Here is a 24,470-nt window from a genome sequence, read left to right on the forward strand (position 1 = left end):
ATTATTCCCAAGTATTTGGTAACCTAAAATCAGAGGTGGAAAGTAACGAATTACATTTACTCGCGTTACTGTAATTGAGTAGCTTTTTTGTGTACTTCTACTTTTTTAAGTATTTTTTTTTATCTGTAATTTTACTTTTACTTAAGTATATTTTGTTTGAAGTATTGTACTTCGCTACATTTTAAAACACATTAATTACTGAGTAAAAAAAAAAATCGCTCCCTGGAAGCTATGTCAGTAAATAATGGGCAGGAGGGCAAACTGGCGCTAAAATCACAAGAAAGATGCAGACGGACAAAACAGGCGTTAGTGGTGCAGACACCGCTGAAAACGAAACCCCGTCATATTCTGAAGTTGAACTCAAGGAAATGAAGTGAACCCCTGGCCATATGTATGCTCTATTATGCTGTGTATGCTGTGCTTGCCTAGGAAGACCAAACTAGCAGCTTATAAAATCTCGACAAGACATCAACCCCACGTAAGCATATAGAGGTGAGCTAAATAATTGCGTCATTGCATTGGTGGTTAAAATGATGCTTTGACATTTTAGCAAGAGGTTTTGCACAAATTAGCCAAAAAGACTGGTGCGGAGTGTGCGATATATATTGTCTGCGATAATATCATAATTGTTGTTTTAATGATGTACGCGCGCATTTAGAGTGTTCTTTCACTGTGTGATTCAGTCTGTTGAAATGCATTTAGAATGAAATCAATCAAAATCATTTAGAATCAAAATCACACAAAGAATGCTGTCTTTTCCTCTAAAAATCATAATCACACACACACACATATATATATATATATATATATATATATATAGATCAGTGGGGATTTCTTTAAGACTGCAAGGGAAGCTCAGCTTCCCCTCTAATGTAAAAAAAAAAAACCCAACGGTCAAATATGTACTATTGTGTATTATGTATTGTGTTAATCAGCTACATGTCGGCTGACTCGATTTTCTTCTCATACATTCCCGTAGCGTCACAGTGCATTTCCCTGTTGAAGCCGAGCGTCCATTGACTTCGATGGGGCTGCTTTGAACAGTTTTTTTCAGTGCTCCGAAGCTAGACGGTCATTGGATAAATGCTGCGATTATGTCCCGCCCACGGACGCTCAGCGTCTCTGGAGGTGAATGAAGACTGGGCTTCCGCGTGATGATTGGAGGATCTGTCGATCTCCTTTTGACTGACAGCGGTCTGCACCATAAGAAGTCGGTGAAGCTGTTTCACGCTCAGTCCCATGATCGCGGATTTCTCAAGTGTATTCGAAAGACAAACTGCGGCAATATTTCTTGATATTTGTAAAATGCAGAACCACCACAAAATTAAATTGGTAACTAAGACAGATTGAAAATGTGCGCACACACACACACACACACACACACACACACACACACACTATAGCCATCTAGTGGTTAAAGTGATTTATTACAATTTTTAAACTGAATTTCCCCAAAAATGGGCAAAAATCTTACATTAAACCTTATAAAATTATCCATGGTATCCCCATGTATGAAAGTTAGAAATCTGGGTCTTTTATGAAGTGAATTTTATCTGAAATGCTTTTTTCTTTTTTTGTAAAAAAAAAAGCCTATTTAAATAAATATTTATTTATTTATAGAAATGTAAAAGATTTAAATCCTCCAAAAACTGTACAAAGTTTAGTAAAAACATAAATGAACAGAGTAAAATTATATTTGTAAAAAATTTAAATATTTTACTATTACAAAATGAAATGTTATTGTCTGGGGTCAAAAAGACCCCGAGTGTCACTACAAATGAAGACCATCAGAGGGTTAAAATGTAGGCCGAAAATGAGCTTCCCCTCTTTGAAAGACCAGCAGCCGCCACTGATATATATATATATATATATATTTTTTTTTTTTTTTTTACAACAGGACAGTAAACTAAGAGACTTGCGTTTTAGACACCATATTGCCATTGTTTTTGCTCTATTCCTACAACAAAAATGTATTCCAAACACAGCCACCAAAGCAAAATTTTGCATCTCTGAGCAACATGACAGTGTTTCGTTCCTGAATGAATCAACTGTTTAAATGATTTGGTTCAATCGCAATGACTCACTTATTAACAGTGACTTGCTGACACATACTGGCCATTTTAATTTCACATTTAAAGTATCTTTTGATTTTTTTTTTTTTATAATTAAGTTTTTATAATTTCAAATGAGTATTCAACATTTTATGTCTGGCATATCAAAAAATTATTCATGCATTTGTTACTGCAGGTTAAATGCATTCTTGTCCTGCACTAAACAGTGTAATACATCTAAATGCCACGTCCGATGAAGCTTTTGCATTTCCTCTGTATTGAAAAGATGAGTTTGTTGATACTGATTTGCCAGATAACAGCCCAAATGTTTTATTATTCTAAATAACTGATTCCTTTAATTAAAAACAACTAGTTTGAGATTAATAGACCTATCCCAGGAGTGTCAAACTCAGTTCCTGGAGGGCCATAGCCCTGCAGAGTTTAGTTCTAACCCTGCTCCAGCACACATATCATGTAGTTTTCAAATAAACCTAAATGATTAGATTAGCTGGATCAGGTGTGTTTAATTAGGGTTAAATCTAAACTGTGCAGGACTGTGGCCCTCCAGGAACTGAGTTTGACACTCTTGGTCTGTCCCATTTTTGACTCCCTCCCACTGTTAAAATGTAACTAAGTAATTTTTACTCTGGGTAAATTTTAAATGAGCTACTTTTTACTTTTACTTGAGTGGATTTTTTAGACTGGTACTTTTACTTGTACTTAAGTAAAATTTCATTAATGTAATGGTACTTTTACTTGAGTAGAATATTTTTGTACTCTTTCCACCTCTGCCTAAAATGTATGTATTCCATTGCAGTACACAAAATACCAAACCATTTTTTTTGTGTGCATTTTTAACTGCCCGAATACTTTTTTGACAATGACAATAAAGTTTTTTGTATGTTTATAACACACACACACATCCAAATAATTTTAATGTCTCATTTTATTTGTGGCTTCTCTTGTTCTTAGTTTCAAGGAGAGGTCCCAGAAAACGCTGTGGGTGTGGTAGTGGCCAATTTAACAGTCAGAGACAAGGATCAGCCTCATACACCCAATTGGAATGCCGTCTATAGGATTACAGGAGGAGATCAAATGGGCCATTTCGCCATACGCACCGATGAGATCACTAATGACGGCAGGGTCGTAGTGGTTAAGGTGGGTGTATCCAGTTGGTAACATTGTCAAACATTATTCATGGTTCTCAGACTGATGTTCTTTTGATTTTTAACTCCAAATAAGAATTGAACCCTCTCATCCACTGTTTGTCATCTATCCCATCACTGCATCATTTACACTAGAAATGAATGAGAAATCATGACATTATCATTTACTACAAATAAAACCTTTCCTCTGCATACCTCAATGCTTCGTTCTTATTTAAACCTATTCCTGGGTAAAAACAATACTTTAAACTTGTCTCAATTACTCTTTGAAGTGAATTATTTGTCAGTATTACAATGCATTTTTGACACGTTATTTTTGAAAGTGTTGACCTCTACTGAGTGATAGACAAGGAAACGCACATTTGTGTCATAATGGAAGCAGGAGATTGCACCCTAACACAGGTGAATAGTTCACAGATTAATAACAAATAAATAAATGATGTGTAAACTTTTATCTTTTCCCCACGTTCTGTAGCCTTTACTGCAATACAATTAAAGAGTCAGTGATGTGTAAGTTTATAAGTTGTCAATTTGCATGGTGTGTGTGATTAATTAGAGAGAGAAAAAGTGATTGAAGCCTTCAGCATAAATATATTTCAGCCTGTTTGGAAGTGTTACCCAGTTACATGTGGTTCGGTACACCACATTTCTACCCATGGAACAGCTGATCCTCTCACACTCATCTCCTCGTCAACTCTTTTTAACCTTTACTCTAGAGTTCACTTCATCTCCTTTCTCAAACTTAAGTCACTTTCTGTTCCTCTTCTAACACTTTTGGAATCTCATTTAGCTCGACAGTGAACAGTTAGTTTAATGTATTTTATTGAAATGGGTTTTGCCGTTCATAGAATCATGTTTCCTCTAAAAAAATTAAAATTAAAAAAGCCTCTTGCTCATGTTAACAGATCTAAATTACCTTCCTGTTATTTGAGTACAATCAAGTTCTTTGAAAGCTGTAGGAACGTTTGTGTTGTTGTGCATATGTGTAGCCGATCGACTATGAGAGGAACAATGCCTTCACGCTGATGGTGGTGGTCTCAAACCAAGCTCACTTGGCCAGCGGGATCCCCTCCTCACCGTCCTCCTCTGCTGCTGTTGCAATCACAGTACTGGATGTCAACGAGGCCCCTGTCTTCCCATCCAACCCTAAAATCATCCGTTTTGAAGAGGGAGTGCCTGCTGACACAACCCTCGCTACTTTCGCCGCACTGGATCCAGACCGCTTCATCCAGCAGATTATCAGGTAGAGAGGAATGACAGCAGGTGCTTTTGTTTGTCTGTTATGAAACTCAGGATGTCAATCTTTCAGAGCGACCGTAAATGTCAATCATTTGTGTTCTTACTCCCTTAAACACACACACAGGTCGATGCCAGGTGTGAGATGATAAAAGGAAAAATCTTTGAAAAAAATCCAGTTTAGTCCAAAGGTGCCAGGTTATTATTAATGTTCCTTTTAAAAGTTTAAAAGTCATAATTTTTAAAAAAATATTTATATCATTTTCAGCCAATAAATCTTTCAGTTAAATGTTTTTTCTTACACACTAAATGCATACGTATATGCTAATCATATTAAAAAAAAAGATTCACATTTTTCAATTTTTCATATTTTAAGTATAGCTTTGTCACAATATTGGGAGTCTGCGGTTTTAAATAGTATTAATATTATGTAGTTTCTTTCTTTGTTGCAATTATAGTTTAAGGCAAAAAAAAAATCTAAATATATTTTTATTCACATGTCATAGATGTACATACAGTTGTGTTCAAATTTTCTACATACACTTTTCAGTATCTGCAAAATCTTAAATATTTTACCAAAATAAGAGGTAATCTACAAAATGCATGTTATTTTGTATTTAGTTCTGACCGGAATAAGAGATTTCACAAAAAAAAAAAAAAGTGCATTTACATGTAGTCCACATAGAAAATATTTAAATTTCTATTTTTATTATATATATATATATAGCTTCTGAAGGGCAATACTTATATACACACACACACAGTATATATTTAGGCAAAACATGTGAAAAATTGAACGTCTTCATTCTGTTCTACATAATTTTTCCTCCTGGAGAATCAGTGAGTGTTTGAACCTTTGGTCATAGTTGCATGTCAGTCCCTCAGTAGTTCTCGGTGTGAAAAGATGGATCTCAAAATCATACAGTCATTGCTGGAAAAGGTTCAAAAAAATGCAAAAGATGCTGAAAACCAAAGAATTTGTGGAACCTGAAGGATTTTTCTGAAGAACAATGGGTAGTTTAATTGTTCAGGACAAACAAGGGACTCATATACAGTGGGTACGGAAGGTATTCAGACCCCCTTAAATTTTTCACTCTTGTTATATTGCAGCCATTTGCTAAAATAATTTAAGTTAATTTTTTTTTCCTCATTAATGTACACACAGCACCCTATATTGACAGAAAAACACAATTGTTGACATTTTTGCAGATTTATTAAAAAAGAAAAACTGAAATATCACATGGTCCTAAGTATTCAGACCCTTTGCTCAGGATTTAGTAGAAGCACCCTTTTTTGATCTAATGCAGCCATGAGTCTTTTTTGGCAAAAATGCAACAAGTTTTTCACACCTGGATTTGGGGATCCTCTGCCATTCCTCCTTGCAGATCCTCTCCAGTTCTGTCAGGTTGGATGGTAAACGTTGGTGGACAGCCATTTTCAGGTCTCTCCAGAGATGCTCAATTGGGTTTAAGTCAGGGCTCTGGCTGAGCCATTCAAGAACAGTCACGGAGCTGTTGTGAAGCCACTTCTTCATTATTTTAGCTATGTGCTTAGGGTCATTGTCTTGTTGGAAGGTGAACCTTTGGCCCAGTCTGAGGTCCGGAGCACTCTGGAGAAGGTTTTCGTCCACGATATCCCTGTACTTGGCAACATTCATCTTTCCCTCGATTGCAACCAGTCGTCCTGTCCCTGCGGCTAAAAAACACCCCCACAGCAAGATGCTGCCACCACCATGCCTCACTGTTGGGACTGTATTGGACAGGTGATGAGCAGTGCCTGGTTTTCTCCACACATACCTCTTAGAATTAAGGCCAAAAAGTTATAGTCTCATCAGACCGGAGTCCTTCAGGTGTTTTTTAGCAAACTACATGGTGGCTTTCATGTGTCTTGCACTGAGGAGAGGCTTCCTTCGGGCCACTCTGCCATAAAGCCCCAACTGGTGGAGGGCTGCTGTGATGGTTGAATTTCTACTACTTTCTCCCACCTCTCGGCTGCATCTCTGGAGCTCAGCCACAGTGATCTTTGGGTTCTTCTTTACCTCTTTCACCAAGGCTCTTCTCCACCGATAGCTCAGTTTGGCCAGACGGTCAGCTCTAGGAAGGGTTCTGGTTGTCCCAAATGTCTTCCATTTAAGGATTATGGAGGTTACTGTGCTCTTAGGAAGCTTAAGTGCAGCAGAAATTTTTTTTGCAACCTTGGGCAGATCTATGCCTTGCCACAATTCTGTCTCTGAGCTCTTCAGGCTGTTCCTTTGACCTCATGATTCTCATTTGCTCTGACATGCACTGTGAGCTGTAAGGTCTCATATAGACAGGTGTGTGGCTTTCCTAATTGAGTCCAATCAGTATAATCAAACACAGATGGACTCAAATGAAGGTGTAGAACCATCTCGAGGATGATCAGAAGAAATGGACAGCACCTGAGTTAAATATATGACTGTCACAGCAAAGGGTCTGAATACTTAGGAACATTTGATATTTCAGTTTTTCTTTTTAAATAAATCTGCAAAAATGTCAACAATTCTGTGTTTTTCTGTATATATATACATTATGTGAAATATCTTATTCAGTTCAGTACTAAATAAAAAAATAACATGCATTGTGTATGATCCCTCTTATTTAGGTAAAATAATTAATATTTTGCAGATACTGCAATATGTACAGTATGTCAAATTTTTAATCTGTTTTTAGATTTAGACATGTATAATCTTTCTACGCCTCTTAACAACAATGCTGTAACTTAAATGCTTTTAAATGGTTTCAGAGTCTTACTGAATGATCGATTGACTCAGCAATTGCTATTGATCATTTACATAAAGCTCTCATTAGCTGAGTGACACACATGATAGCAAATTAAACAGATGTCCGCCACATAAAAATGCTAGTATATTCTACCCACTCTGTTCACTTTTCAATTTTTGCTCAATCATATGCTTGAGTTTTAAAATTCACTTAAATCTGTGAGGGCTTTATTTGTCTGGTGAGTTTTAGAGCCATTTTTATAGAAACCAGGCTTAAAACAAATCCATCACTCTCTGGTTCAGGTCAGCCCCTGACTTTTTAAGCGAACGTCAGAAGTACATCCAATTTCCATACTGTGCTGCATGTCAAGTGATGTAGCACGTATCGTTCGCACCATTAGCACCCCTGGGAGCAGCTAAATGCTTTTAATTGACTCTCTCCTGTTCTAGTCCCTTGGTTGTGCCTGGGTTGCCAAGCAACGGGGTGAAAGGTCATCAAGTAATGAGCCAAACCATTCCCCACACTGCTGTTTCTATTGTGTCTTTCTCTCTCTCTCTCTCTCTCTCTCTCTCTCTCTATCAGTTGTTCACGCTTGATCTCTCTCGGTTTCTTTTTTCATGACTCAAAAGTGTGTGGGCAAGATGCCAGTTTGAAGTATTGATCCAAAGTTTGCCTCCCTGCACGTTCACTCACACACTCGGGGGACCTTCGCTAGACTTGCTCCATGGATCACTGTGTGCGAGGAACGGTCCAATCAATACAGTCCACACTGTGGCGCTCTCGCTCTCAGAATCTATCAATGTTATAGGCTCAAATAAGTTACAGGGAAGTGCTGAGCAAACGAAAGACACTGACAAACAAACAAAGAAAAAGATCCAGTGTGGGCTTGATTATTAGCAATACTGAAATAATAATCAAACACCAATAGCAAATCGATAGATTCTTGACAACTTTGAGATCTGGTCTGGCAGATAAATGGGCTGTAACTGTTTTTAACTTCAGTGTTTTGGATTTATGGTGCAGAAGCCTGATATATTACCCAATAATATATAGAAGAAAGATTATGCGTCACATCTGTGATTTGATTGAGTGTAAATATTTCTGCATTTTTCTGTGCAGTTCCATTGATCAGATAAGAGGCCATGCTGTGACTGAATGAGGGACATATCTTAATAATCCACATTCTATATCCTCATAACAGACTAAATATGATTTAAACAGCATTTAAATGGATTGATGATCTCAACGTTCTACATTATTACCCGCAGCCATACTATTACAGCATAAATTATGATTGAATGTTGAGCTCTATGGCTGCATCTTTCGGATGCTTATGGATTTTTATCCAGAGTTATCTGATGAGCGAATGCTTTTGGTCTTCAGGTACTCCAAACTGTCAGATCCAGCCAACTGGCTAAAAATCAACAGGACCAATGGAAGGATCACCACCACAGCGGTGCTGGACCGTGAATCGCCATATATGAAGAAAAATGTATATGAAGCGACCTTTTTGGCCGTGGACAACGGTAAGAATAGAGGGGGAAAGTTTCAACGAAATCAAAACTTTAAGTGAGTATTGGTGCATTAAAGGTGTTGTGTATGAAAAAATAGATTTAAATCATTAGGTAGGTCAGTTTGGAGAGAGGTTGGTTGGCTTGAACCCAATTTGTCCCACAGAGCCAAAAAGCTGTTCTCAGCCTATCGATTCAAAACCTATCAGCACTGGGGCATTTTACAACTCTGATTGGATTTCATTCTCTTGCTCTATTCAACCAAGAAAGTGTTCCAACAAAGCTGCTGTCCAATCACATTTGATTTGTTTGTCCATGTTTACACAAGACTACATTGCTTAACACGGGGAGTTGCTTCACACCACCATCAGAGAACCTCAGGAGGACTTGGTATGAATGGGAATGAGCGTTTATCCTTGTCACAAGTTAACCCATATTTAATGTAATCTAGTTTGTATTGATAGTTTTGATGGATGGAACATGGTTTTTGAGGATGGTGACTGTCTCACCAGTGTTGAGCAAACAAAACTACAAGCTAATCATATTCTAAAGTAATTGAAGTACAGTCAAGCTACTGTTTTGAATCTGTAAGTAGCTATACTACCAGCTATAAACAATTATTTAATCTTTTGCTGTTGTTGTTGTTGTTGTTGTTTATGGCACACACAAACAAGTAAGGCATTTTGAAATAACGGATTATTAAAGTGACGCTATCAAGCTTGAAATTAGTCACTCACATTTCCATAATTGTGTCAAAAACATAGTACAGTGACTTAAATGTTTGTGTTGTTTTTTGTTGTTGTTGTTTTTAATATGCTTATTTTCATGAACTGTTCATCAAACCAGTTCACTAAAATAAATTAGTACCACCATTAGGACCAACGAATGCTACATATACATGAGAAATTGGACATTCGAACGAACTGATTCACTGGAATGAATCATAATTTCAAAAGATAAATCTGAGGAAGAATCATGTAGGGCGAACCAATTCACTAAGATGACTCATACTTTCCAGTCCTACATATGAAATATAAAGTTTCTACATTACATTTAGGAGTAGTTTATCAATGGTGACTATGTCAAGGTGATGTCCATATGGCAGAAATGTACAATTAGTAAAAGTCATGCAGTTAGTTAATGACGTATTCAAACAGAAAATGATTAACAGCAATATTTATACTGTATGTTGTGATCAAACTTATAGTATTGTAAGAAAAATTTGGTAGGTTTGTATACTGGTTCAGGTTTGGCATCGTCAATCAGTTCACTAGAATGAAATAGATTTTCCACATCTACATTTAAGAGAGAGGCTGGTGTGACCGAACTGATTCCAAAATGACAGACCTTCAAATTCTAAAATATAACAATAGACGGAAATTTAGGACAAAGCAAATAACTCAAATTAATTATATCTTCCAATGCGATGATATGATGAGTGCATATGAGATTTGATGATATATTAGATAATCAAAAAAGAGATGTAGTGTTTATATCACTGCTTATTTTTAGTCAAACTCTTTAAAATTGAGAAACTAAATTTTCTTATCAAAAGAGTATTGCTTCACAAGCTGCACATGAAAACTTCCGGGGAGGTTGGTATGATTAGGAAATTGACCAATCTATCTGCCTGTCTAGGTGTGTTTGTCCCAGAAGTTTTCAAAGGTGTTCGTAGTGGCAGGGCTTGTCAGTCCTATCTGAACGAAGGCATTTTGGCCTAAATCAATATGTCTTTAGGGACTGGCATTTTGTCTAGCAGTTGATACAGATGTCCAGGGTTGACGGGTTGTATTTTAGACTCATAACAGACTTTCTAATAACAGAATTTGACAGAATCAATCTTTATAATATATAGCCTGTTACTCAGTCAGAGCTTTGGGAATGATACTGTGCCACGTTTTCCACAAATCCCATCCCGCCCCCCATCTGTGACGGCAGTTTGTTTGGAGAGCACTTAGGTAGCCATATATCTGGCCTCTGTAAGGTGTGTTTTTGTCTTTGATTCACACACAGCCGTAGGGAGCAGATGTGTCTGTTTCTTCAGGCAAAGTTATAACATGTATCTGTCCTCAGAAAGAGCATAGCTCTATTAAAGGGAAAACAGCTGTGTGAATTATTTACGTGCAGTTATCCTTTATTTTATCTGACACAATTAAGAGTTTTTGGGACAAATATATAAACTTTACGACCATTACCCCTGACTATCGTTATCCTCTTTCTGTCTCATAGGTTCCCCCCCTGCCACAGGAACCGGTACTCTCCAGATTTATTTGATAGATGTGAATGACAACGTGCCTGTCCTAGTTCCTCAAGAGGCTCTGGTCTGCGAGAGGTCACGGCACGGGTATCCAGTCAACATCACAGCCTCGGATCTAGATTCCGAACCCAACGCCGGCCCATATGTCTTTGAGCTGCCCTCTTACCCCTCTTCTGCCCGCCGTAACTGGACCATTTCACGCCTCAATGGTTAGACATGGAGTATACATATTACAAATTGAAAGTATTCAAGGTTTTTACCACTTCAACAGTTAATTTTTGACTTCAGTTCATGTGTTTACTGTCAATTAAAATGTTTCCCTTCGGGTTAATACATCTAACATTAGTAGTGGATAGAAAAAAGATAATCAGCTAAAATGTAAATATAGTTTTCAGATAATATTCAAATAATTTACTTTGGCCCTAATACAGTGAAAATATAAAAGCCAAATATTGAATTTTCTACCTCTGTCTAGGTAATTATGCCCAGTTGAAACTGCGGATCCCGTACCTGGAGGCAGGCATGTACAGAGTTCCCATTTTAGTTTCCGACTCAGGAAACCCTCCCCTGTCCAACACCTCTGTCTTGAAGGTGAAGGTGTGTCCCTGTGATGAAAACGGAGACTGTACTGTGATCGGGGCAGTGACTGTGGCCGGACTGGGAACTGGAGCCATCATCACCATCCTCATCTGCATCATTATACTGCTCGGTAAGTGACGGATGGATCAGGGAATAATAAATGAGGAGACAATTAAATCAGAGAATGCAACACAGCCACATTTTCACAACATCAGTAAATTGTGATTAATACCCTTTCAACCTGTCATTTAATTTTTGATTATTCAGTTTAACTGAACTGTCTGTCAACATTTTCTCAGTTTCATAAACTTCTTAACAAAGTCTCATCAGAAATGTGTACAGAAGTGCTATTCCCATTCAATGCATGTGCCGTCTCAACATTTAAATGGGACTTCCAGAAAGTATTATAATATTAAAAGTATTATTGTATTACATGTACACCACCATACACACATCTGGGGTCATTAAGATAAAAAATAACAATAATAATACTTGTATGCAGCAAAGAAGTGTTCAATTGACTAAAAGTGATAGGAAAGACATTTATTATGTTGCAAATGATTTCTATTTCAAATAAATTATGTTCTTTTAAACTTTATTTTCATAAAAGATTCCTGAAAAAAAAATCCACAAAAATATCAAGCCGTACGAATTCAGCTTTGCCAATCGTAAGAATTATTATTATTTAATTTTTTTTAATTAAGATAAAAGTTTAAACTGTAATAATAAACTTAGTAGTTCAATATATATGTGTGTCAGAAAGTGTTTTGTTTTCTTAGATCATGTCTTATCTTGCTTAGGGCACTTAATGAGTCTGGCCTGCCACTGGTGAGCCCTCAAAATTAGGAAATAGGTGCGTGATGCGCCTGTATGTTTGTTTTTCTTTAGGTATGGTTCTGTTCTTTGTGGTGTGGGTGAAGCGAAGGGAGAAGGAGCGTCAGACAAAACCCTTATTGATCGACCCTGAGGATGATGTCAGAGATAATATTCTGAAGTATGATGAAGAGGGAGGAGGAGAGGAAGATCAGGTCAGTGTCACACACGTCCTGCTGTTACCGATTGTCGAGTCAAGGGGGTTTTCAGTAGTTTGTTGCTTGTTTGTCTTATTGCAAGAGCATTTCTGACCTTGTTTCAGACGTGCACTGGTGTATTTTTATTTCTGTTGCAGGACTATGACCTGAGTCAGCTGCAGCAGCCCGAGTCTTTAGATCACATAATGAGCAAGCCTGCAGGTGTGCGAAGAGTGGACGAGAGACCCGTTATTCTAGAATCTCAGTACCCGGTCCGGCCCACGGTACCACACCCAGGGGACATCGGGGAGTTCATCACTGACGTATGCTCCCTCTGTTTCTTATCATGAAGATAATCTAGTTAGGCCTTAGATTCACCTAATGCCTGCAGAGAGGCACTGGAAATAAATACAGTTTTAATTTGAAACGGGATTGGAAAGCCATACTTAACTATTTTATTTCCCGGTGTCCATTTATATTTTGGTAGAAATCATTCAGAAATAGTTTTTCATCAGTAATTTGAATCTTCCATCTGACCTTTAGAATTAAATATTCTGTTAAAAAGGCTTCTGAAATGACTTTGAGCAGGGAAAGGAATTAAGTTCTGAATCATTTCTGGAATAAAATATGATTAGAAGTAAAACTCAGAGAAGAAAATGTATTAAATTATGTGCTGAAAAGTGACAGTGTGTGAAGCATTAAAATAATCAACAAAATTGTTAGAAATAAACTTCAGCTACCCTTTCCAAGCCATGCACTGCTTTAAGATATGCAGAGTAGCAGGTTCTACACACAAGCAAAAACAGAAATTCACACATTCAATAAAATAATAGGAATGATTCGGGTTTTTTTTTTTTTAGTTTGTTTTATAACTTTGTTGTGTGATGCTTTTGTCATTTTTATTAGTTTTTTTATGTTTCTATTTAAATAAATTTATTTTTAATTTCACTTTTAGTTAATTTTAATACTTCAGCTCAATCAAGTTTTGCGTTTTAAGTTTTCCATTCAATATTTACATTCAGCTGTATTTTATTTCAACTAGTTTAAACTTGATTTCTTTTCCACTTTAGTTTACCAAAAAATAAATAAAACGTTTTAGTCTTAGTTAACGATACAGAAATGGACAAACAAAGTTTCTGGTCAGTCATTGACAAGTAAACGTGGATGGACATGTGTTCATCTGATCTGCCTGATGTGAGTAAGAACCACATTTTTGAGTAAGAGTATGAGTCATTTTTGCAGCACAGTTTCAAAAAACAATCTTTTTCACTGAGCAGGAAGTTACAGTGTGTTTTCATAGTGCATCAAGGTCTTTCATCTTAAACGATCAAGGAAACTGCAATTCCTCCTGATGTGACCCCCTTAAGCACAGCAGTGGCTTTCAGAGTGTTTTGTATGCGTCTGTTCCAACAACCTCGTCTCATGTTCTCTCTCGCTCATATTAGGGTCTGCGTGCGGCAGATAATGACCCCACTGCTCCTCCCTACGACTCCCTGCTGGTGTTTGACTACGAGGGCAGCGGCTCCACAGCGGGCTCCGTTAGCTCCCTGGGCTCCTCCAGCTCTGGAGAACAGGACTACGACTACCTCAATGACTGGGGTCCTCGCTTCAAAAAGCTGGCAGACCTCTACGGAGGAGGGGGAGAGGACTGAAGGTGGGAACTAGAGGAAGACGGAGGGGAACGGAGAGGGCCAGGAGGGACAATTGGCTTCTCGGATGTTTTATTGAGAAGCCGTATGCCAAGCCTCCAACGTGGGCTAATTATCTCTCAACAAAAGTTCCTCTGCAAGCTACGGAGGCATTTAGAGGGGAGGATATTGCCCTGCAGCCTGCTCTGGACCTTTGCTGCAATCCACAAGTATTTTACGCTTTTTACAATATTTCACATTGTGGTTTCTTCAGTGTTGTTTTGTCATTCCTCTCGGACCGCCAAGAGGCTCAAGATGGATTCGAGTTGCGACGGAGACAGCGAACTCTCAGTGTGTGGGAATCAAAGAAATGGGTGCACACGCTCGTTTTTCTGTTCGCTTTATCACTAAAGAGAGTTCCACACACACTTTTTCTCTCGACTTGAATTTCAGTAGAACAGAAGCACTGTTGTTGATAAAGTGCCTTTTGTGGTGTGTTTTGTATCGGACTCCTGCAATCTCAGGGTCGGTTGCCATTTTGAAAAGTTGCTTCTGTTGTGCACACACTCCCTCGTTCCTGTCTGCTGCTCTCAACTACCTTTTGCTTTGCTTTCATCCCTGCATCGACGGTGCAGAGCGCCTCTTTGACTACTATGTGGAAAACAAACAAAGGAAACGGAGAATGTTTTGTCAAGACTTTTGTTGATGAACACAGGACTCACTTTCCCTTAAGAAATCTCATTCTCCCTTGAGAAATTGGAGTGTATGAAGTACAGTGGTCCAATTTGAAAAATCATAATTGTTTAGTTTTTTGTTTTTAAACTTGACCGGCCACAACCATATAATGTTATGTTGTGTTCTGGTTGTGTAAAAAAAAAAATCAAGGTCTTTTTTTTTCTTTTTCTTATTTTTTTATGAAGAAGAAAAAATATTACTGGAGAATGCCTTTTAGCTAATACTCTTGCCTGCCTTGTGTTGCTTTTCCAAATTGTAAAGGTAATTTAGGCATGACGAGTTGCCAGACAGTCAGACTAAAAGTGATGGCTGAAGGAAACCCGACTCTTAAAGGTTAGCTTTAGAGGACACCTTATTTTTTGTCTTGAACATTCCCCTTTTCTAACTTTATAAGTTGATTAAAATATTATACGTGCATGACTTCTTTCAAAACAATGTTCTCAGATCTCTCGCACTTGTTCCTCTGTGGTCAGAATGTGAAAAGTAGTTGGCAAAGAATATACACCATACGAAGTAAATATAATCTAAAAAATTTAATAAAAAACAAAAAAAGATTAAAAAATGTTTAAAATGCTGTAAAATACTTGTTTTTGAAGTGTTATTTTAAACATTTGCTGCTTTTAAAGCTCCAAGTTGGGTTAAATGAACGGTTAAACGGTCTGGGCCCGTTTGGTTTTAATTGTGTGTGAATGTGTGTGAGTGTATATTTGTCTATATCCTGTAGGATTTTTAAATTCACTTTTTATATGTTTGTCTTTTTTTTTTTAGGTTTATATGTTTATTCTTTGGCTATGAGAAATGCAGCAGAGTTTTTTTTTTTTTTTTTTTGTCTTGTGCTGAAGAAAGACTCTCGTTCTGTCGTAAAGACTCTCGAAAGTCTTGTACGTTCTGTCCTTGGATAAGGGTCTAAAGGGTCAGAGAAGCTTACAATCATGCCTGCTTTCCATTCATCTCAAATATTGGATGTGCTTTAGACAATAAACAATCACATTTTTTGAAGAAAAAAAAGGAAAATCCTCAGTCTCTGTCCTGTCCATAATAGGTTCACGTCTCTTTTTTTTCTCCCTGTTTCTTTCAGCTGCTTGTCCTTATATTTTCCAGGCATGAGTGAGCATTGCATTATGCCATCGAGTGACAATTGAATTTAGCTGATATATCGAGTATGGGATTTCTGATTAAGCCATAAAATCAGGCCATTTTATAATGGCAGGCAGTGTGATTATCATTAGAATGTCTGGATTTCCATGCATTACCATTAAATTAACATTGACTTAACATAACTTTGGATGACTGCTCCTCCTACACATTTACCTTCAGAAGCATTAATAATGAAGCACTCTGTCCAGTGATGACAACACTTACCTGATAGAAAGTTTCCCATATTTTACATTTTCAATTGAGCCATGAAGTTCTTTCCCATGACCCAGTGAGAGGTCAGTGTACTCAGAGGTCATAATTAAAACATAAGGCCCTCCACTAATGACGAATCTCTGGGAGTGGATTAAAGCTAAAGAGCATGAAAATGTATGAAATTACAGTTGGGTAATGAGATTAAAAATGCCATAAGTACTTTTTTTTATGTCAATTTATGTCAGTATGATTCAATTGATTTGCAAGTAATTTTGTTATATGCTTTATTATGACTGTCAGTCAATTTAACATCACAATTGCATTCACTTCAAGATATATTAATTTGCTAGAAATGTCTGCCAAGAACAACAAAGATAACATTTAATATGTGACCCTGGACCACAAAAGTCTTAAGTCGCTGGGGTATATTCATAGCAATAGCCAAAAATACATTGTATAGGTCAAAATTATAGATGTTTCTTTTATGGCAAAAATCATTAGGACATTAAGTTAAGATCGTGCTTCATGAAGATATTTTGTAAATCCCCTACTGTTAATATATCAAAACTTAATTTTTGATTAGTTATATGCATTGCTAAGAATTCAGACAATTTTAAAGCAAATAGTTATATCTAAGGTAAATATTGTCCTATTCTAATAAACAATACATAAATGGAAAGCTTATTTATTCAGCTTTCAGTTGATGTATAAATTATTACTTATGACACTTATTACTGTTTTTGTGGTCCATGGTCACATATTTCCATATCATGAACCTATCATAAGTTACAATGGCATTCTGAGGTACATCTAGAGATCATCCACTCAAAACTTGGTCTTGTATTCCATTGACAATACGTTTTTAATTGTTAGTCTATGTTATAAGTGTTAGACAACTTTTGTCTGTGCATCGCAACTTGTTGTTTGTTTAAAGCATCTTACGTCATGAGCGGCACTTTTTCTTTTTGCTATGATAAAAACTTTGGTGCATGACAAGGTTTGTGGAATTGTTTTAAATGACCACTAAATTAACAGGCCTTATACTGAATTTATAGTACAGTGAGATTTGTGATAAAATGAAGGGGAGTTTCATGGACTCATGAACCTCTCTACAGCTTGTGCATTAGCACATGCCACAGCCCATTTGGTTTTGATCTCATTTATTAACCTCTTGCCCATTTTAAAGACAGATACATACTGACAGTTTATCAGTGCGCCTCCATTTCTTTCAATTAGTACAATTCCAGCTCGCAGCATCCCTCTCTCTCTCTGCTTCTCTGTTACGCATTGCATACTAATGGTGAACATGATCTGTTTTATCTATTCTTTATGTACCAAACTTGTGTATGAGTATCTCTCTGCGGTTTCAGTAAATCAGCACACAGAAAGCCTGAGCAGAGACACCAGAGAGAGTGAGAGCTGTAGGGGATTGGAACTCTCTGTGGCCGTGTCTATCAATTAGTGCTCTGATTAAACCTTTGCTTTAATCTCATCAAGCAGAACACTGCTAATTACCCACAGACGAGAAGAGAGAGGGATGGAGAAAGAGCAAAACTATAAGAGCATGTGTCATTAGATGCAAGAAGGGGTGGTGATAGAGGAAAAAGGGGGAGGAGAGGAAAAGGGAGAAAAAAGAAGAGTGGAGAGCAATCATGCAAGATGGCGTCTTTAGGGTGAGATGTTGAAAATGTATGGCTCTATTTTGTGCAACACAAATTTGTAATAGTGTACTGATGGAATGTACAGGCTAAAGTTTAAGCCATGATTTGTACAATTTAATGGATTAAAGAAGGACTAAATAAATTCTGTAGTTGAGAATTACAGATGTTCTGTAATAGTTCTGTACTGAAATAAGTTCACTTTACTTTAAGAAATTTTGGAAATGAACTGTACATAGTTTTTTTAAGCCTCCGTAAATCCATGCTGAGAATAATAATATTTAGGGTGTATGTAGTACAAAATACAACTATTAATTAGAAGAAGTAATATTAGTAAACATTATCGAGCATCGTGTTAGTTCAGTCAGGCCACGTTAGTCACGCTTGCATCAGCTGACAGTCAGCTGTTCCTGACGTGTACCAATCCAGTCTTGACACCTATCACATGCGGTACATTTAAATTCCCATTCTTCAGTGTCTCTTCCATCGCATCACTGCTTGCAATTAACTCCCTCCTCCAACCCCAACTCCACCAACTGAACCTGTAATCCGATCTAACTTTGTTCTTTCTTTACAGTCTCTTCATTGGAAGCAGTCTCTATCACATTTTGTTTACAACTCACGTAATTGTGAATTGTAATTATGTATGCTTATAATGGTTCTGTTCTGTACCCCAGGGGGGTTTGTCTTGCTGCTCTCCCCGCTCTGTCCAAGCATGGCTGCATGGACAGGTGTATGGAGTGTTGCCCAGAACATAACCATACCGCCAACACTAACTGTATGCAATTATAATTGTCATAAATATACTTGACGGAAGTGGTCCTGATTGAACTAGGGTATACTTTACCCAAAATTGTTTAATTAAAAAAAATAATAATTCTAATACAAAAGCCCTAACAACAAGATGTATGTGTTAAGACTAAAGTATTTTATTTTCATTACAGTCGATATATGATATGGTGCTAGTTGCATTTGTATGTATCGACGGCAAGTAGTGTGAAACAAGAGATATGAAAGTAGCGCTGGTTTTAGGTTCCCGGATGAGCAGACAGCAGTGTCATGGACAACATAGAATATTATATATAATAAATATAAATTCATGGTTCATAATAGTACCTCAAGCCAAGAGTATACAGTACATTACTACTCTAATGTACCAATATGCACCCTTTAGGGGTAAAGGGTACTGCCCCAGTGGCAAGCTGTTGAGAGTGTATAGAGAGAGAAAGAAATCGGTGGAAATATCTGCAGGATACCAAAATGTATTACTCACGATTAGTTATTTCTGAGTACTTAAGAACCAGTCACTCTGATTTGAGAACAAATCAACTAGTCTAGTTCTTGAATTGAATTTCCTAGTCATTGTAGTTACACAGAAAAGAAAGAAAAACTTATTTTGAAGAAATAAAAGCCTGCAGGTTTGGAGGTTTGGAACGACATGAGGATGAGTAAAAGATGACCGGATTTTCATTTCAGTGAAATATCTAGTAATAGCAAGCAGCTCATATTTTTGTTAAAGAACAGTGTTTAAATGAAGCCAGCAATAAGATTAATTTCTTTTGTCTAGTCGGTTCTCAGACAGCCAAGCCACGGCAGCGGAAAAAATATAGTAAGGCACTGATGGATTGTTCTTCAGAAATACAAATTTAACAGGTGGCTTGCGGCCAACGTTTTGTTTGTTATTAATAAAGTTTGCCCTTTCAAATACACAAACATATATTTCATCTACTCAATAAAGGCCTAGATTTCCAAGGCCATGAACGAGAACAAATCAATTTGAAAATGATTTGGACAGTGTACATGTGCCTGGGTACATTACTGAATAGTGTGTCTTGAATGAATGTTTACAGGTAAGTGCGGAGAGCATCCAGAACAAACAAAATCACTCTACGGCTACGCTGTGTTGACTCAGCTATTATACTGTAAGATGCAAGTCAACCACAGAAAGTGTTTCAGCTATATAAATGGAATGAATACAAAGGAGCCTTGCAGTTTATTTGTCAGTGTCTGCTGTAATGGTCATCTATGTTTCACTAAACCATCATTCAGCATTATAAGTAGATAAACTGTAAGGCAGATCGTAATATTTCATCAGCTCACTAATAGTCTATGCAGTAAACAATGGAGATAGTGTGTCAGTCTTAGACACAAAATTAATATTGAGCTATAAAATGTTTTGTCAACATAGCACTGAGATGGGTCTAGTCACTATTAGGGTGATGTTTAAATCCTGATTCAGCAACATGACAATCCATACCAAAGTCAAAATGCAGCTGTAGCAGAACTCAGAAATCCCTCTGGGATGCTAAAGTTGGTTCTTCCCACAGTGGGTGTGTCTCAAGAGAGACAACTAATTGGCTGTTTCCAAACACAATCTCGGTGGATCTGGATTCTGCTGTTACGTGTATATATATTTCAGCTGGAAGATGTCATACTGTTCTGTTTCAGTAATATCATTCTGCTGAATCTGATGAATTGCATTTAATAGATTTTGTGTTTTTGCGGGGTGGTGAATGATTTGTCAATGGCCTACAAAAGTCAAGTTTGCTGAGTTTCAAAAACCAGTGAAAAACCCTTTGGGTGAAGTCTTCATAGAAGCAAAATGGTGCAATATGGGAATCATGTTAGCCATGTGAAGTTGCACAGTAGGAAAACTGACAAAACTAAGTTTAAAAAGAGGAGACATTTTCAGCGGATGAACAATGATGGTTGCAAGATGCTAATATTTGTTTTGTAGTTATAAAATTGTCAACAATACAGGTTATCACAGTATGTAGCACACCTGTATCTGCAAAAGGCTTTTATTATCATGTAGAATTTTAATATGCTGTGGGTTTTGTTTTAGAAGCTGTCACTGAGTCATCCAAACTGGAAATCTCATTAGCATGATTACAGATGGAAGTACATTTCTGAATGGTCTGATGGATGATCAGGATATCAGTTTTTAAAACCTGAAAGCAGTCATTACGAGAAGCCATCCCTGCAGAATCAGTGCTTTTCTTTGCTATTATTTTAGTTTATAGTGTATACTTTCATGAACATCCAAATAACAAGTAGAACAAGCATTTAGGGGTTATGCTGACTCTAGTAGCCCAGGTGAGGCCACTTTGGATGTTCTACAGTTGAGTTTTTACAATAATTTTCTGTCCATGGAACTGCAGTGTGGAATTAGTTTGATCCTTGCATCTCTAATATTTATATTGATGATTTAGAGCAAGCAAGTATCTGGAACAGGTTGCAACAAACAGCCTAATTTACAAAAAAACCTTACAATGCAGGGGATTGTGCAAGAATACAGAGGCGGCTACAAATATAACAACATCATAATTGACTATTTTCACTAGTGCAAGTGCAAAAAGCTTCTGTCTTTGTAATCTTTCATCAAAATGTAAATTTGAAAAATTAACTTGCTCCACCTTGGAAATAACTTTTCTTTTCGGCTGACATCATCAAGTCCTTTTTTTCAGCCCATTGCCTCCAAAGACCTTTTATATAGAGACTTATTTCCCAATGGATAAAATCAAGTCCTGTTCTACTTTTCCTCTCACTGAAAATCCTTTTTCACCCAGAAATGTAAATGTTGATGAGCCTTGGAAAAAGTGAAAACTCTTGTGAAGACTTTAAAGCCTTAAACTGAGAGGATAACTTCTTAAAACTAAAACACTAAAAGTGACAAGGATCTTTAAATTGGGACAATACCCCCCAAATGATAAATCTTATCCCTTCTGTGACCACCTTTCTTCTTCTACAGTCTAATTACATTCTAGAATTAACACTTATTTGAGGGAGCCACAGTACTTTGAAGTAATAGCCGTGTTTCGAGGGCTTCTGGTTCTTCGTTTTGGAATGGACAACAAGGGAGCGAGAATAATCACTTTAGAACTATATGTCCACAAATCCTCTATATCCCTTATTTTCAGTTTGAAGTCTGAGAGACCCTTAAGTCCCATTTAGCTCAAAAAACAGGCCTGACTAAAATTGGTACAAGGCAATGCTTTTTACTTTTGAGTTTTATGAGTACCTAGCTGAGAAATGATTCTAATATTCGAACAGGTTTTTTATTTTTATTTTTCCAACAGTGTGTTCTTGCTGGGGACAAAGTGAGCTTCAGTATACCTGTCCTCTATGTGTTAATTAGTTTGGAAAATTGGAAGTGATGATATCTGATAAATCAACACTACTTATTTGCATTTACATTAGCTGGAGAGGAGAATCTAGCTACTGTGAGTCCTAAGAAGTACTGCATACCAATTTTCCTAATGTAAAAAAAAGTATGGATTATGGGATAAGGGACTATTTTAGGACTTCAATTATTAAGCAATTAGGAATTCCCATTTTAAGTAATATTTCATGAAATTCAATCAATGTTCAAGCAGTTCTGTGTTGTTACGTTTATTCTCTCGTGCTGCATATGATTCTGCGGATGATTCTGATGCATTTGCTCTCATTAATTCTCATTTGCATCTGTAAATACACACTATATGGTATGTATATAGCTTAGTATATATATACACACAGGTATGTGTTATTTTTACGTGTCATAACCGACATGAAGCTTAACCCATACCACAGCCCTTTGCCCAGCCCTCCTACACCCCCCACCCCCCACAACATAAAGCTACATGACCCCAGTCAAGACCGGACCATTTTGCTCTCTATTTTTGACCCCTAGTGAAAAGCAGCTGTTAGACATTGTCAACACAGCTGACACTTTCCATGGGCAGTCAAACAATCACCATTAGGTAGAGCTGCAGCATGTGACATGCTCAGACATGTGCTACCATCCAAATGAAAAATCTCCTGTTTATCCTTCCAGCTGAGATGCAGCTCATTAGACAGATAGAAATCAGCAAATGTACAGATCCAATGTTCATTCTCAATGTCAAAAATGTCAAGCTTCCATCTATTATAGACAGAAACATTGAGCAGGTTCTCATTTGCGGTTGCCTGTGTGGCCTGAAAGCACCAATTTTCTTCATTTGAAGTATAAATTCAGCAGAAACTTTGAGAGTGGATAACGATTGATTGTCTGTGTGCTTGCTTGTTTCTGCTTGTTTGTTTACGTTGCATCTCTGTTAATGGCTTCTTTTTATCTGAGAACTGTGGGATCCATTAAATAGGACCAAAATAACTGTGGAAAGGCACATTGTTGATGACAGAGCCTTTCCTGCAGGTCAGTGTTTTGATGGTGAAGAAAGACATTTAGATATTAAAAACATTTAAACGCTTTCAACTTGTCTGGAGGAATAATCTAAAAATTACCTTGTTTTGACGCAGTATGTCTTCAAAATATCAATTCAAACCATATTTACAGACTGAAAGTGTCAATTAACAGAGAAATTAGTGTAAATGGTTGGTGAATGGTGTTTGGTTGTATTCACAGGCCGTACACTTTTGAATCTGAACTTGAAAAGTTTGTCAAAACTGCATTAGGAAAGTGGATTTTGCTGACTGCACACTAAAATATGATTTATTCCTAGTTTGTTTTGGCTGTGAAATATATTTGGCTCTAGCTGGAACTGCAGCATTTGAAAGAACAAGCTGTTTCAGGGTCTCATCAATAATAATAAAAATAAAAAATAAATTATGTGTTAAGGATCAGAATATCACAGCACAGAATGATGGTCACTGAGCTGATGAATCAGGACAGAATCTAAAGAAGCATATAAATGTGAACTTCCTTGCTCACAGCCTTGTTCAAAGATGCAACAGCATGCTGGTTTTGAGCCGTTGAGATCTGTGCTGAGGAAGGCCCTAGGCGCAGAGTTCTGCTGATGAAACGGTAGTTCTTGTAGACTCACTCCAGCTCACCAAGGAGTGGTGAACATTCTCCGGTCCAGTAAATGTATTTTCTCCTTTGGGTCATTGCCCGACGGGCCGGGAGGGCTGCTGAGGTGGTACCTTTAACATGCTCTCGTGTAGAAAAGCAAAGCTGTCTTGATAGTTTCCTCTTTATTACAAAAACCTTGTTTCTTTGTAGTTTTTGCTTTATTAAAATTACAGCACATGGTAACACAAGATTTAAGTTTAACTGCATAGTGTTTATATTATAAATGTCATGTTGCTCTCCGGAATACTTAATTCTAATTTATAATGTGTAAAACTTTTAAATTAGCACCAGAATATACGTTTAATATTACTGATATTATCAGCTGAAGCAAGGTAAGATTATTTTAAGTAATGTCAAAATTTCATGTCCACATTTTTATTTTGTGAGTAGCTGTGACTAGCCACCACATTTTCAAAGCAAATGTAAACTATTTGCTGTGAATGTGTGAGACTTTGAATTCATTAGCTAAAGGTAAATAACTAGATGAATAACAATAGTTTTAATATAATAAATGTAAATATAGTTTGCTATATCAAGGTTTTTTTTTTTTATTGCTAAAATAACTGGTTACCGTAAGATTTGCACATTCAAGTAAAAAATGGCAGTGTCCCACTCTTAAGGTAGGTAGAGGGTACTAAATATAACAAATTTAATGTTTTTTTGTTTGTTTTTTTTGGGGGGGGGGGGGGGGGTAAAGGCAAATACATGTTCGCTTCAT

General features: G+C 37.0%; 1 protein-coding gene across 1 annotated transcript in view; it reads left to right on the plus strand.

Moving 5' to 3' along the window:
• The window catches only part of LOC132119440 (cadherin-4-like), a 289,550-nt gene extending 274,065 nt beyond the window's left edge, over positions 1–15,485 (plus strand). Inside the window, exons 10-17 of the mRNA XM_059529401.1 lie at positions 3,024–3,209; positions 4,207–4,460; positions 8,578–8,720; positions 10,935–11,171; positions 11,438–11,671; positions 12,430–12,569; positions 12,710–12,874; positions 13,997–15,485. Coding sequence (XP_059385384.1) covers positions 3,024–3,209; positions 4,207–4,460; positions 8,578–8,720; positions 10,935–11,171; positions 11,438–11,671; positions 12,430–12,569; positions 12,710–12,874; positions 13,997–14,203 — 1,566 coding nt within the window. The 3' untranslated portion in view covers positions 14,204–15,485. The remainder of the gene's footprint in view (positions 1–3,023; positions 3,210–4,206; positions 4,461–8,577; positions 8,721–10,934; positions 11,172–11,437; positions 11,672–12,429; positions 12,570–12,709; positions 12,875–13,996) is intronic.
• The last annotated feature ends 8,985 nt before the right edge of the window (positions 15,486–24,470 follow it).

Source organism: Carassius carassius, chromosome 38 (genome assembly GCF_963082965.1).
Source record: "Carassius carassius chromosome 38, fCarCar2.1, whole genome shotgun sequence".
NCBI lineage: Eukaryota > Metazoa > Chordata > Actinopteri > Cypriniformes > Cyprinidae > Carassius > Carassius carassius.